The sequence below is a fragment of the Myotis davidii genome, unplaced genomic scaffold (assembly GCF_000327345.1).
Source record: "Myotis davidii unplaced genomic scaffold, ASM32734v1 scaffold539, whole genome shotgun sequence".
Lineage (NCBI taxonomy): Eukaryota > Metazoa > Chordata > Mammalia > Chiroptera > Vespertilionidae > Myotis > Myotis davidii.
In genome coordinates, this window is record NW_006290028.1 from 484,612 (window position 1) to 498,018 (window position 13,407).

The 13,407-nt window shown below is 52.0% G+C and overlaps 2 protein-coding genes across 4 annotated transcripts in view; one reads left to right on the forward strand and one right to left on the reverse strand.

Annotated features, from left to right (window-relative positions):
- Nucleotides 1-13,407, forward strand: part of GGA3 (golgi-associated, gamma adaptin ear containing, ARF binding protein 3) — a 17,836-nt gene that overhangs the window by 2,644 nt on the left and 1,785 nt on the right. Inside the window, exons 2-16 of one of the 3 annotated variants that reach the window (XM_015563293.1) lie at nucleotides 2,326-2,410; nucleotides 2,538-2,613; nucleotides 3,635-3,733; nucleotides 4,413-4,536; nucleotides 4,781-4,884; nucleotides 5,008-5,088; nucleotides 5,566-5,703; nucleotides 6,154-6,235; nucleotides 6,338-6,847; nucleotides 7,202-7,272; nucleotides 7,465-7,769; nucleotides 7,963-8,186; nucleotides 8,478-8,647; nucleotides 8,795-8,905; nucleotides 9,117-9,428. In XM_015563293.1, coding sequence (XP_015418779.1) covers nucleotides 2,326-2,410; nucleotides 2,538-2,613; nucleotides 3,635-3,733; nucleotides 4,413-4,536; nucleotides 4,781-4,884; nucleotides 5,008-5,088; nucleotides 5,566-5,703; nucleotides 6,154-6,235; nucleotides 6,338-6,847; nucleotides 7,202-7,272; nucleotides 7,465-7,769; nucleotides 7,963-8,186; nucleotides 8,478-8,647; nucleotides 8,795-8,905; nucleotides 9,117-9,227 — 2,291 coding nt within the window. In that variant the 3' untranslated portion in view covers nucleotides 9,228-9,428. Of the gene's footprint in view, nucleotides 1-2,325; nucleotides 2,411-2,537; nucleotides 2,614-3,634; nucleotides 3,734-4,412; nucleotides 4,537-4,780; nucleotides 4,885-5,007; nucleotides 5,089-5,565; nucleotides 5,704-6,153; nucleotides 6,236-6,337; nucleotides 6,848-7,201; nucleotides 7,273-7,464; nucleotides 7,770-7,962; nucleotides 8,187-8,477; nucleotides 8,648-8,794; nucleotides 8,906-9,116; nucleotides 9,429-13,407 lie in introns of those variants that run through there. The other 2 variants (XM_015563295.1, XM_015563294.1) reach the window with 2 other exon arrangements.
- Nucleotides 11,224-13,407, reverse strand: part of NUP85 (nucleoporin 85kDa) — a 21,507-nt gene continuing 19,323 nt past the window's right edge. The window contains exons 17-19 of the mRNA XM_006762775.2: nucleotides 12,221-12,372; nucleotides 11,769-11,870; nucleotides 11,224-11,415 (exon numbers count right to left, since the gene is read on the reverse strand). Of these exons, the coding sequence (XP_006762838.1) occupies nucleotides 11,314-11,415; nucleotides 11,769-11,870; nucleotides 12,221-12,372 (356 nt within the window). The 3' untranslated portion in view covers nucleotides 11,224-11,313. The remainder of the gene's footprint in view (nucleotides 11,416-11,768; nucleotides 11,871-12,220; nucleotides 12,373-13,407) is intronic.

Below are 13,407 nucleotides of genomic sequence, written 5' to 3' on the forward strand. Positions count from 1 at the left end.
TGCGTGCGTGCGCATGTGCGTGTGCGTGTGCGTGTGTGTGTGTGTGTGTGTGTGTGGTGAAGAGGAGGGGGGACCACAGCAGACTGTATTGGAAGACAATTTTCCAGTTGTGAACAGTGGAAGTGAGTAGGCTGCTTTTTCTTCTACAAGCATGTGATTGTCCCCAACATAATACCGATGGGTGGGATGGCTCCTCAGACCATCTTAATTTTGTGTTTCTACAGCCGCTTGATGTCATGTGAGAACTGTAAGCATCTCAGATGTTAGGGTTTAGTAACACAGCCACGCTAACACCTGCGACGGTTTCAGATAGCCGGTGGGAGAGACGGGGCTGCTCTGGAAGGTGACAGTGGGTCACTATGGCAGTTAATAGCCTTTCTTGATAGAATCAGTTCCTCTTTCCTTCCAGCTTGACATGTTGAAGGGCCTGCTGATTCTCTTTTCAAGATTGAGAACACACATCTCTCCTTCCCTCCAAATATGACCCTAAACCGTCCGAATCCTCCCGCAGCCAAAGCAGACACTGCCCGGCAGGTGCAGCGTCCGGCACTGCGGCCTCCGCTCATGAGCGTCTGCTGACCTCTTGTGGCTCAGCCCAGGGAGGGCGTTGGGGGGCATGGCGTCCCTGTTGGATTTGCCTGTGGAGCTAGTGGCTTTTAACGTTAAGAAAACAGACCCAAGAAATCAGAACTCAGGCACTTCTAACAACACCCCTGGCCTCTGTCGCTCTGTGCGACCCTGGTGGGCGTGTTTACAGGATCAGCCTTCCATTTGTCTTCTGAACCTGAAGCCCTAAATTCAGCAAACAGCTTAAAGCTTCTTTCTGGAAGAGCAAATTCCAAGATTTGACTCCGAGATGGGAACACGTTTTTTTAAAAATAAATGTCCCCAGTAGCCTGAATGCTAGCAATGTAGCAGAAGGAAAACCTAGCGGGAACGCTCTCTCCACAGCGATGAGAACGTGCCTTCTGAAAGCCCTGATAATTAGCAAGAGCTGGGAACACATTTAACCACCTCAGCTGGGCCATTCTCTGCGGGCACAGGGCCGGGGATTGCAGGGAAAAGAGGGTCCACACCACGTGTTAGACTTGGCATCGAGCACTGACTCTAAACTCCCAGTGACCCTCGGAGGACGCTCCGACACTTGTCTTTGTCCTTGATCACGGAAGACCATTAAACCTGAGGGTCCTCACTACTCAAGCTTAGATTCTGTTTCTGTGACCCTAGGGACAGACAGCACAAGGTAGGGTGCTCAGTAGGGGTTCAATAGATGTTGTTAGCTTAACTTAAAATGATGAGCATTGTGTGAAATTTAAAACACATTTAAAGCATTAAATAGGTTAGGTCTTGAAAAGTTTTTGAAGGTATGTGGGATGTACATTTTTTATCACGTATCCTCTTCTTTACTTTCTCCAGGAAACACTTCTTTTCTTTTGTAATTATCAAAATTTTTATTAAAAATTTTTTTCGATTATAGTTTACATTCAGTATTATTTTGTGTTAGTTTCAAGTGTACAACACAGTGGTTAGACAATCATATACTTTACAAAGGGTTTCTCCCCTAATATTTCCAGTACTCACCTGGCACCATACCTAGTTATTACACTGTTATTTTTAAGTTAATTGATAAATTAAAGGTATGTGTTTCCAACTTTTTTCCTTTTTATTGAATTTATTGTGGTGACATTAGTTAACAAAATTATGCAGATTTCAGGTGTATTAGTCTATTATTGACTATATTTCCTATGCTATACCAGGAAATACTTCTTGATCACCCCTACTTGCTTACACTTAGCTTATTTTTACATAGCTGGAGTTAGCCATATTTTTTATTATATTAAATATTTCATTTAGGCATTTATTTGAATATTTTATTTATTTTTAAAATTTGTTTTTATTGACTTTAGAAAGCGAGGAAGGGGGAGAGTGTGTTTGTAATTATTTGTGTTTTTAAATCCTCCCCCGAGGATATGCTTCCTTCATTGGTTCTAGAGAGGAAGGGAGAGAGAAACATTGATCAGTTAGTTGCCTCCAGTATGTGCTCCACCTGGGGATCAAACTCATGATTGCTTGGTGCATAGGTCGGCACTTAACCCTTAGCAACCCGGGCCAGGCCTGAATTGTCTCCTCTGTGACTTTCACAACATGGGCAGCAAGTGGTGCTGTATGTGACTCGCTGCCTGACCCAACTGTTGAGGCTTTTGTTAGAGAAGAAGTTTGGAAAAAACTTATCTTCACATCCAGGCCTGAAAATTATGGGGACCATCTTCTGCTCTGTCCTCCTTGCTCTTTGTAACATTGTCCTCTTCTTGGTTCTGTCCCAAGATAAGGCCACCAATCCTTCCAACCGCCAGGAGGACTGGGAATACATAATCGGCTTCTGTGATCAGATCAACAAGGAGCTGGAAGGGTGAGTCTCCGAGCTGTGAGGGGACAGGTGCCACAGTTGCCTGGGAAGGTACCAAACTGAGGCCGAGGTGGTCTAGCCAGAGGGCCTCAGGGTCAGTGTCTTGAAAATGTGGTTGCTTATCTCCTAGGCCACAGATCGCTGTCCGACTGCTGGCCCATAAGGTCCAGTCCCCACAGGAATGGGAGGCGGTCCAGGCCCTGACGGTAGGTTTTTCATCCTGAGGGGGATCTCCGTGAGCCCAGGCCTGTTCGGGAGCATGTTAGATGTTTTACAGATGTGTGCGCCCTTGTGCCAGGCACTGAGGCTTCAAAGATGGCTGCCCGGCCATGAGGTCTAGTGGGAGAAGCAGAGGCTGAGGGAGGGAGCCAGAGGCAGGGCCCTGAGCCGAGGGTGGGGCTCAGAGAAGGCTTCTGGAAGACATGTTGACAGAGCTGTCCTGCCAGTTCAGAGCTGGCCGACTGAGGCAAAGTGGAGGTGAGTATAAGTCACTCCGGAGCAAAAAACTGCGTTACTAGTGAAGGCATCACAGCAGGGGCAGTCTTAGAGTTTATTCAGACTAAGAGGATTCAAGACATGGACCCTCTCACCCGAACAGAGGAGCCATCCCAGGGTCCTGCCTGACCTCACTGAGGTGCTAGGAAAGGGGAAGAGAAGTGGCCGTGAAGAGGGTGCTTAGGCGGCCCACACGCACGCCTCTGTCGCCACCGAAGTCGAGCGGCGGCCTCAGACGGTGGTGCTCAGGGTGGTTTTGGACATTCGGTGATAGGTGGAGGCGCTTTTGGTTTCACGTCACAGATGCCACTGGCATCAGGTGGGTAGAGGCCAGGGATGCTGCCCACACCCTGCAGCCCAGGGAGGCTTCCACAGAGGAACGGCCAGTGCATATGTCAGTAATTGCACGGCTGGAAACCCTGCTCACGAAGACGGAAGCAAGAAGGGGACCTCTGGGCTGGCGTGCCCCTCGGCATAACCTGCAGGCAGAGGGAGCTTGTGGTAGTTGTATGGCCCCAGAGGAAATACATGGAAGCGGGGGAAGGAACCTATGTCATCTAAAATGTAGAAACGATTAAAACTTCATCTCCCACCTCCCCAAAATGTCCATCAGCTTGTGGAAAGAACCTGGACCTTGAGTCAGAATCCTTCTTGGGGCCTCATTTTCCTCATCTGTAAAAATGGCAGCATCTTGCGGCACCCCCACCGAGCCTCTCCTGTGTGTGGCCACAGGTGCTGGAGGCGTGTATGAAGAACTGTGGGCGGAGATTTCACAACGAAGTGGGAAAGTTCCGGTTTTTGAATGAGTTGATCAAAGTCGTCTCTCCAAAGGTCAGTCAGTGCAGTTTCCTCATTTCTAGGAACTTCCTTTGTGTTTCTCCCCCTCTCCCACCTACTAGCTGTTACTGCACAACCAGCATCTCCATGGATTTGATTTCTTCGCCTCGTGTCTTTGGAGAGCTGGGCCCTGTGGGTAGCGGTTGACACCACAGAGACAGGCAGACCTCTGGCGGGCTCCCAGCCTAAATACGACAAGTGACGTGTATTGGGAGGGCCTGGATAGCACAGGCCTTTGGTTCCTAGCACAGAAGCCAGTTGTGTGTGGCCGATCTCACGTGGATACAAGGAGCTGGCCTCCCTTACTCAGCTGCTCAGGTTCTGTTGCTCACTCGTGTTGCTTACACTCTGGGCACCCACAGCAGAGGGAACAGTTCTTGTGCTAAAGACATGGGCTCCTTTGAGATAAAGCGTAGTTGTTTCTGGCAGATTGTGCATGGAAATTCAGGGCCCAGCTCCTGGCCCCCTGCCTAACCACAGATGGATACAGCTCCGCCCCAAGCAGTGTCCTCTCCCCCCCACCCCTGCTGCCTCACACCTGATCCCTGCTGGTTTCCCATAGGTCTGAGGGCTCTAACTTTTAGCAACCACCCATTGCTGTGAAGAGAGCCTTCCCACTGTTTCTGCCTCCAGACTACAATTACCAGTTTTCCGATTTCCTTTTGCCTCTTAGTACCTGGGGGACAGGGTGTCTGAGAAAGTGAAGACCAAGGTTATTGAGCTACTTTATAGCTGGACGTTGGCCCTGCCAGAAGAATCAAAGATCAAAGATGCCTACCACATGTTGAAGAGACAGGGTATGTGCCTACTCCCGCCTCAGCCTCCATGCAGCCCAAAGGCTGGCCAAGGCCAGGAAGAATGAGGGGGTGTCTGCTGTCCCCATGCTATGTCCCTTCCTCCCTCCTGAGGACAGTGGGGCAAGCTTGGCTGGCGGTTAATGGGAGGTGTGTGTAGCCTGCTTGTCCCTGCCCTTACGGGTCCTGATCACAGGGGGGTGTGTCCTTGCTGTGTGAGCAAACACTGCCCTGTGTCACCTTTCAGGCATAGTGCAGTCTGACCCACTGATCCCTGTGGACAGGACACTGATCCCCTCTCCACCACCTCGTCCCAAAAACCCTGTGTTTGATGATGAGGAGAAATCCCAGGTAAAGTGCATCCAGCCTGCAGAGTCCTCAGGCGAGGTGTGGCCTCGCTCACGCTGCGGGGAGCTCCAGTTCCCCGGGTGGAGCGCTGCCTTTGCCTTCACCTTTGATACCCTTCTCGTCCAGCTTTTAGCCAAGTTGTTGAAAAGCAAAAACCCAGATGACCTGCAAGAGGCCAACAAGCTGATCAAGTCCATGGTGAAGGAAGTGAGTGGGCCCTGGGCCCTGGGCGTGGGATGGTGGAGCCCATGACGCAGAGAAGCCCTTTCCCTTGGCATCAGGCCTGCTCTTCGCCCCTGCCACCAGCCTGCACATGGAGAGGCCGTGGATGGACTACAGGAGCAATGGTGGATGGGGACAGGACTTTTTATTTGTTTTTTAAAATATATTTTATTCATTTTTCACAGAGAGGAAGGGAGAGAGATTGTTAGAAACATCGATGAGAGAGAAACATTGATCAGCTGCCTCCTGCACACTTCCCACTGGAGATGTGCCCGCAGGCCGACACTCTGTCCACTGAGCCAAACCGGTTACAGCGGGACAGGACTTTTAAAACAAAAACCTGTTAACAGTCTGAGGCCTGTGGTTTCCAAGCACCATGTTCTCTGGTGTGACCCATGCCTTGAGGGATTCTGTGGGGCAGTGGGACAAGTCTAGTTGAGCTTTCTCCTTGATCCTTTACAGGACGAGGCACGGATCCAGAAGGTGACCAAGCGCCTGCACACTTTGGAGGAGGTTAATAACAACGTGAAGCTGCTCAGTGAGATGCTGCTTCATTACAGCAAGGAGGACTCGTCAGAGGCAGATAAAGAGCTCATGAAGGTAGCTCCCCCCCCCCTGAGGACAGCTGGGCTCTGGGCAGGGAGCCAGCCTTCGCCAGGTGCCTGCTCTGTTGAAGATGCTGCTGCACATCTGCAGGTCCCTAACTTGCCCCGGGCAGAGGAGCTGCGTGTGCACGACTCTGACTGAGCCCTGTTCTCAGCCTTGCCTCCTGCAGAGGTCCCTGTGCCCTAATGTGGCACCTCAGTTCTTGGCCACAGATACTTTGAAGTCAGTACATGCTGGCAGGGATGTATTTGCCCTTGTCTGTCCCGGTGACTTCTCTGCCTAAGCAGGTATTTGGGTGCCAGTGCGGTGCAGGCTGGCAGTAGAGGACTTGTGCTCTGAGCCAGCTCTACCAGTAACTGACCATGATGCCAGGAGAGCCTGTGATTTTGTGGGCGTGAATGCTAAAGTAGATGATCTCCAAGGTTATGTCTGGGTCTCTTTCAGGAGCTGTTTGATCGGTGTGAGAATAAGAGGCGGACATTATTCAAACTAGCCAGTGAGACAGAGGACAATGACAATAGTTTGGGTGAGTGGAAAGACTAGTTGACAAGTACGACCCAGGAATTGGATTTGTGTGTGGAGGGGGAGTTGTCAGGGCCAGGGATGAGAAGTCTCTTTTCTACTCTAGGGGACATCCTGCAGGCAAGTGACAACCTCTCCCGAGTCATCAACTCATACAAAACAATCATTGAAGGGCAGGTCATCAATGGTGAGGTGGCCACCTGGCTCAAGGGGATTCTAAATGGTTCTCCAGCTTCCCAGAGGGCAGGGGGTCGGATAGGGCTTTCTCCACCTGCTTTCACTTTTCTACTTGGCATGAGTGCCCTTGGGTTAGGCCAGAGGCTGCATAGCCACTCCAGTGCCCCTAATGATTCCTGTCCCCTTCCATTCACTCCTCTAGGACACCACTCCAGGAACCAAGGCACTCTCATTGACCTTGCAGAGTTGGATGCACCGGGCAGCTCAACCCCCGTTTTGGCCCCCGCCCCACCCTCCTCTGGCATCCCCATCCTCCCTCCACCCCCCCAGGCCTCAGCTCCTGGGCGCAGCCGCTCGTCCAGCCAGGCGGAGGCCCCCCCAGGGCCCAACAACACAAGCAATGCCCTCTCCTTGCTGGATGAAGAGCTGCTCTGCTTGGGTGTGTCCTGGAGGAAGGCTGTAAAGGCTTCTAGCAGAACCAGGAGAGAAAGGGCATGGAATTAGAAGGTGGCCTATATGGTGCCCCGGGTACTTAGCATGGACAGGGAGGCTCAGTTGTAGGGAGAGAAAGTCAAGTTCAGTGTCCCTCAGGCTGTCTGTAGTCGACTCTGGGAGGAAACGGTAGACCGTCTTACTCTGCTTCCATCTTCCTTGGAACACCCCCCAAATGGCCTCCACTCTGGAGGTTGCCAGGGGAATACATCCTTTTTACTGTGGGACCCCCTCCTCAGATGGTGGAGCTGGAGCTGCCCAGCCCTGCCCCTCTGCTCATCACAGCCATCTTTGTTCTCAGGCCTTGCTGACCCAGCCCCTACGGCTCCTCCCAAAGAGTTAGCTGGAAACGGCCAGTGGCCCCTGTTCCAGGTAGGTGTACAGGTGACATCACTGAGACACTGGACAGCCTTGACTTGTCAGTATCTTCTTTGCCAACTAGTCCTTAGCCCCTGGGGCCCTGTCCTTGGAGGGCTGCTGGTCCAGTGGGATTGCAAAGGAGCCAGGAGTGGAGAGCCAAAACCCTCCACGCTCCTGCTCACTTATACTTTCCGTTCCCCATAGAACGAACAGTCGGACCTGGACTTCTTCAGCCCCAAACCTGGGACTGCTGCTTGTAGCCCCTCAGATGGGCCTGTCCTCCAGCCCTCAGCAACCCCTGCAGGCACCTCCCAGCCTCCACTGCCACCCCCCTTCCCAGCTCCTGTGGTCCCAGCCAGCGTTTCTGCTCCAAAAACAGGCTTTTTGTTCCCCACTGGACTGGCCCCAAAGGCTGAGCCCACAGCCCCCGGGTACCATGGCTCAGCTTTGAGCGACAGCTCCCTGCACCAGTTGGATGCCCTCGATCAGCTTTTAGAAGAAGCCAAAGCGTAATGACTGGGAGATGGGGGTTGGGCTTAGAACCAATGGGGATGGGGATGTTCTTTCTGATCTGAGACTGGAATCTGAAAGCTAGGGGGTACATAGGAGCCAGCTCTGACCTGGGGGTGTGGGAGGCGCTTTGTGAGTTGGCCCAACAGCTCTGCTTGGTCTCTGATTGGCCTTCTCCTTCCTGCCTCCCAGGACCTCAGGCCTGGTGAAACCCATCTCCTCCAGCTTCTTCCCTGGGGCCACCGCCTCCCCTCTGATCCCCAGCAGCACCTCAGCTAGGCCTCTCCTGCCGTTCTCCACGGGGCCTGGCAGCCCTCTCTTCCAGCCACCTGTCTTCCCGTCCCAGGGGAGCCCCATGAAGGGGCCTGAGCTTTCCCTGGCCAGTGTCCATGTCCCCCTGGAATCTATCAAGCCTAGTAGGTGTTGGAGGCTTGGAGTGGGAGAAGTGGGGCCCCTAACTTACAGCGTTGTGGGGAGGGGTGGGTTGGTACAGGCTGTCCTTGCTCGGGCCCCTCAGAGTCAAACGTGACCTATTCCCTTACTGTCCTGGCTAATGCACAGTCTTGTGAAGTTCTGACAGCAGTCCTCTCCCAGACTCCTTCACGGAGCACTGCTCTCCCCACTTGGCTGTAGCAGACACCCCCGGGTTCTGCTGGGGATTGTTGACCTGCTCGCTCCTTCCACACCCACGTGCCACCTTCTTACAGGCAGTGCCCTTCCTGTGACAGCCTATGATAAAAACGGCTTCCGCATCCTCTTCCACTTCGCCAAGGAATGTCCACCAGGACGGCCCGATGTGCTGGTGGTGGTTGTGTCCATGCTGAATACAGCTCCTTTGCCTATAAGAAGCATCGTGCTGCAGGCCGCAGTGCCCAAGGTACTTCCCAGGGCCTCAAGAGGCAGAAATTACCTTTATCTTGACCCCACTGCATTGAGTGGCCAGCAGGCGGCAGTGTGTCCTGGATGTGACCATACTGGGTTCCACCTGCCGCCGCCTCAAAAGGAGCTTTCTCTTCCTCTTTAGTCAATGAAGGTGAAGTTGCAGCCACCCTCTGGGACGGAACTCTCTCCATTTAGCCCCATCCAGCCACCTGCAGCCATCACCCAGGTCATGCTGCTGGCGAATCCACTGAAGGTGAGCTGGAAGCCCCAGGTTAGGATCTTGTCATCACCACCTTCAGCCCTGCCCACCTCCCAACCAGAGTGTCGTGGTACCGCAGCGTTAACCCTGTCCCTCTCCTCCCCTGGTTCAGTGGCAGAGTGAGGTGGGGTGGTGGGATCAGGGCCTGTCCCCCAGCACAAAAAACCTCGAGGTTATTGTCTCATACACTGCCCCTCTGTCGCAGGAGAAGGCAAGGCTTCGGTATAGGCTGACCTTCGCCCTTGGGGAGCAGCTGAGCACAGAGGTGGGTGAGGTGGACCAATTCCCTCCGGTGGAGCAGTGGGGGAACCTATGACCCTGAAGGATGCGGTCATCTCCACTTGGAAGCCCAAATAGGCTGCCCGAGACAGACAGGAGGGCTCTCCGGGTCATCATTCTCCGTGTCCTGACCACAGTGCTGGAGCTTTGGTATGGAACAGGGGCCCTGGGCATTGCTGCCAGGAGCTCAACTGTGATGGTCTCTCCTTTGGCCCCTTAAAGGACCTGTTTTTATCTACCTGTGTGACTTGAAGTGGCCATGTACTGTTGGGCGGGATGTGGCCCCGGACTCTGCACTGTCGCCCTGGGAACACAGACTTAAAGCTGGAGTAGCCCCCCCCCCCCCCACCCCCCCCCCCCCCCGTGCTGGCACCCTGCTGCCACAAGAGAGGAGGTCTCTAAAAAGACTTGGGGCCCTTCCTCAAGGACCAGGTCCTCACTCCCCACCTCCACCATGCTGCTCTGTGCTCCCCTTGCTGGCAGGCTCCTACCTCCAGGAAGGTGGGCAAGGTCCAGTGGTCCCAAACGGGCCTGGGCACGAGAAAGGAGTGGGTGTGCTGCCTTCCACGGGCAGTGCCAGCCTGGAATGGCCACTGGATAAGAGTGTGCTTGTCCCTGGCGATGGCAAGCTGTGTCCTTTGGACATCTCAGCAGGACGTGGAACTCAGCCTATTAGAAACAGAACTTGGCCCCAAAGCAGCCTAAACTAAGGCTGAGAGAAGACAGACGAGAACCGTTTCCCCTTCTCCGAAGCAGGTACTCGGAGCTTTCTGCGAAAAGTGTGCCTCCCAACGCGGGACCAGGCCGGCCTATTCACTACCTCTTGCTTGGCATGAAATAAACTGCTGTCTTGCCCTTCGAGCCCCTGAAGGGAGGACAATTTCTGCCCCCCTCTGTGTCCTCCTGCCTTGGCTTCCCTCTACCCCTAGATGGCCTGTCAGGACAAAAGTCACAGACAGGAGGCCTCAGGGTCAGGCAGTTGCACTAGACTTACCTGCTGCCCAGGAACTGACTGTCCTCAGCTGCAGGGGGTACTGTCAGCGAGATGCTGGGTCTGGAGATGGTGAGATTGGGGCCAGGCTTGAATCGAGTCACCAGACCTTATTGCTTGAACAGTGCTCAGCCCAGCTAGCTGTGCCGGCCTGTAGGCCTCCCAGGGCAACAGGAAAGTGAGAACCACCAGCTGGGGAAAGAGGACACAGCTCACCTGAACTCAGCTGGACGGGCTCAGAGCCATCTCCAGGGGAAGGCGGCACAAGCCACGTTCCTGGATTCCTCCCTGTTCCTTGCCAGGCTTCCTCACCTTCCCCTTCCCTCCCATCTCTGGCAAGCAGGTTTCACTGTTTCGTTAAGATAGGTCAAATGTAAACTGATTTCACTCCTTACAGAATAAATCCAAGAGTTTTCCAGAGGCTGACTGCCGCAGCCCTGGAAAAATCTGTGGGATTGCTACCTGGAACTCTACCTTTACAATGAGGTTTAGACATTAAAATTATGAGTGTGACTGTTTCATGACAAACAGCTATACTGGATATATCAACTCTGCTGCCCTTATTTTACTGCATGTTAAATAAAACCATTTTCATCCTACTTGGAATTCTTCTAATACAGACACCATTCACCCCACTGGGAGGGGGCTCCACTGATGAATTCCAAAGGTAGACATAACCTAGGTTTTTGGTTTTTTTCTCTTACTCCACCTACATTTTTGTTAAAAAGTACAGGGTCCTGGACCTTTTTCTTCTTTAAAAGAGATAACCAGAAAGTTAACATATCAGTGTTTCGGATGATTCTCAGGTGAGGCCATATTTCAAAAGCACAAATAAACCACTAAAGGTCCTATCCATGTTTCTAATTATAGGCAGGAGGGCACTGCACTCACCATAACTTGTGGGGGTGCCTTTTTCTCTAGGAGACAGGGAAGTCACTTCCATGTCAAAAAGAACACAATAAGCGTTTTCTTAACTCTTATGCATCAGGTTCACAGGGGACGTAGATAAAAACTCCCTGGCTGAATGCTATAAGAACTTGCCTTATTTTTGCAAAAGAAAACATTTATTCTTTAAAAAATGTATATACATTGCCACACACAGATTCCGTGCGGGAACAGCTCTCAGCCGGCCTCAGGAACCTTCCAGTGAGCCTTCTTTTATAATTGCCCGAGCCAGATTTCGTGCGAGAGAAAGCCTCAGCATTTCCACCTTGGTGGTCTCTATCTCATCATCCTAAGGGCAAAGAGAGCCAGCATGAGGCACAGCAGGAAGTGATCCTTGAAAGCTCCCATGGGCTCTACCCAAAAGCAGACAGAGGTCACTTGGCATTCAGCAAGAGCTTCCAGCAAGGCTCCATGCAAGAGCTGAAGGCACAGGACCACCACAACTGATTGACAGCAAAGAACAGATCAGAACTAGAATCACCCCATTTTTCCCTAAAAGAAGTTAGTGTATCATGGTTACAGTTTAAGAGGCAGGGGAGTTTGTAAGGGGCCAGTGTTTGTGGAAGGAGGTGGGGGGAGACAGAGATACAGGGAGCCTTTTTTCATCTCTACTGTGAAACCAACCCAGGAAGCTAAAATGACCTGGAGTTGCTGGGCGTCAGGTTCTCCATGCACCGGTCGTCCTGAGGCCAAGTCCTCCAGACATCTCAGCAGCTCGTATGTTTGCTCTGCTGAGAAAATCACCTAGGAGAGAAGCTGCTTCTAGCTGAGGCCTCCTGATTTGGGCCTTAGCCCAAGTTCAGAGATGGTCTTCTTTGCATGCCCCAGGAGAGGGGTTCTTTGGAGATGCAGCCCTGGGAGGGAAAAGCACCTCTATTCTCACTTACAGCCCTAGGATGGGCATGGTCAGCAGGCAACGGCCTCATTTTAAATCAAGTCGTTTTTCTTGGGTGGACATTAGACTTCAGAGTGGGTGCTATTGGGGAGACCTGTCAGGGAGATGACGTATGTTTGCGCATCTGCACCAGTGACAGAGGAAGGACTGTCAAGGACTACAAAACGGAGCAGAAAAGCATTGGGGGCTCAACCTGTACCTGTTTCTGTTCCAAAAGGGGTAGGGCATCTGTTAGGAGTGTCATCCAGAAAGACCGAGGGGCGATCTGAGAAGTCATCAGTGACAGGAGAAGAGAAGCTGCATCAACAAAACGCTTGTCCCCATATAATCGGTGGAATTCACGATACTTTCCTATTGAAAAAAGAGCACTAGGTCACCTCTGGCCTAAACGAGAGAAGGCAGGCACCAGACCAGCCATTCCATAGAGCAGGGACATTCTTCAAAGCTGTATCCAAGTTCAGGCACTAACGAGACCACATACTTTGAAGAGACTCAAACCAGCCAAACTTCAGAGAATGTAAGCATTAAAATAAACAAGAGTTGCCGAAACCGGTTTGGCTCAGTGGATAGAGCGTCGCCCTGCGGACTGAAAGGTCCCAGGTCCGATTCCGGTCAAGGGCATGTACCGGGGTTGCAGGCTCATCCCCAGCAGGAGGAGTGTTGGCCTCTGCGGACTGAGGTCCCAGGTCCGATTCCGGTCGGGCATGTACCGGGGTTGCAGGCTCATCCCCAGCAGGAGATGTGCAGGAGGCAGCTGATCGATGTTTCTCTCTCATCGATGTTTCTAACTCTCCCTTCCTCTCTGTAAAAAATCAATAAAATATATTTTAAAAATAAAATAAACAAGAGTTACAGGTTCTAACAGATTGAACAAAATAACCCAGGAGTCCATTACTTGAGGTAATAAAAGACTAAAACCAGGGATGAAGGGAAAGCCTTCCATACACTGGGATGCCAACTAAAACAAACAATGAGAGGCAGAAAATCAAAGAGGGTGGAAAGTTCAATGAGGAACAAGACATTTAATTCCTGCCATGACTGGTTTGGCTCAGTGGATAGCGCGGCGGACTGAGGGGTCCCAGGTTCGATTCCGGTCAAGGGCATGTGCCTTGGTTGCGGGCACATCCCCAGTGGGGGGTGTGCAGGAGGCAGCTGATCGATGTTTTTCTCTCATCGATGTTTCTGACTCTCTATCCCTCTCCCTTCCTCTCTGTAAAAAAATAGAAAATATTTTTTTAAAAAAGACACTTAATTCCAAAGTATCTCTCCCCAAATTATTAAATCAAAGGGAAAGTCAGTGCTGCATGAAGAAACAGCTGGTGGATGTCACTTTAAGTGATCAGAGTGAAATCCAACAAGGGGACACAGCACAACACATTACCTCGG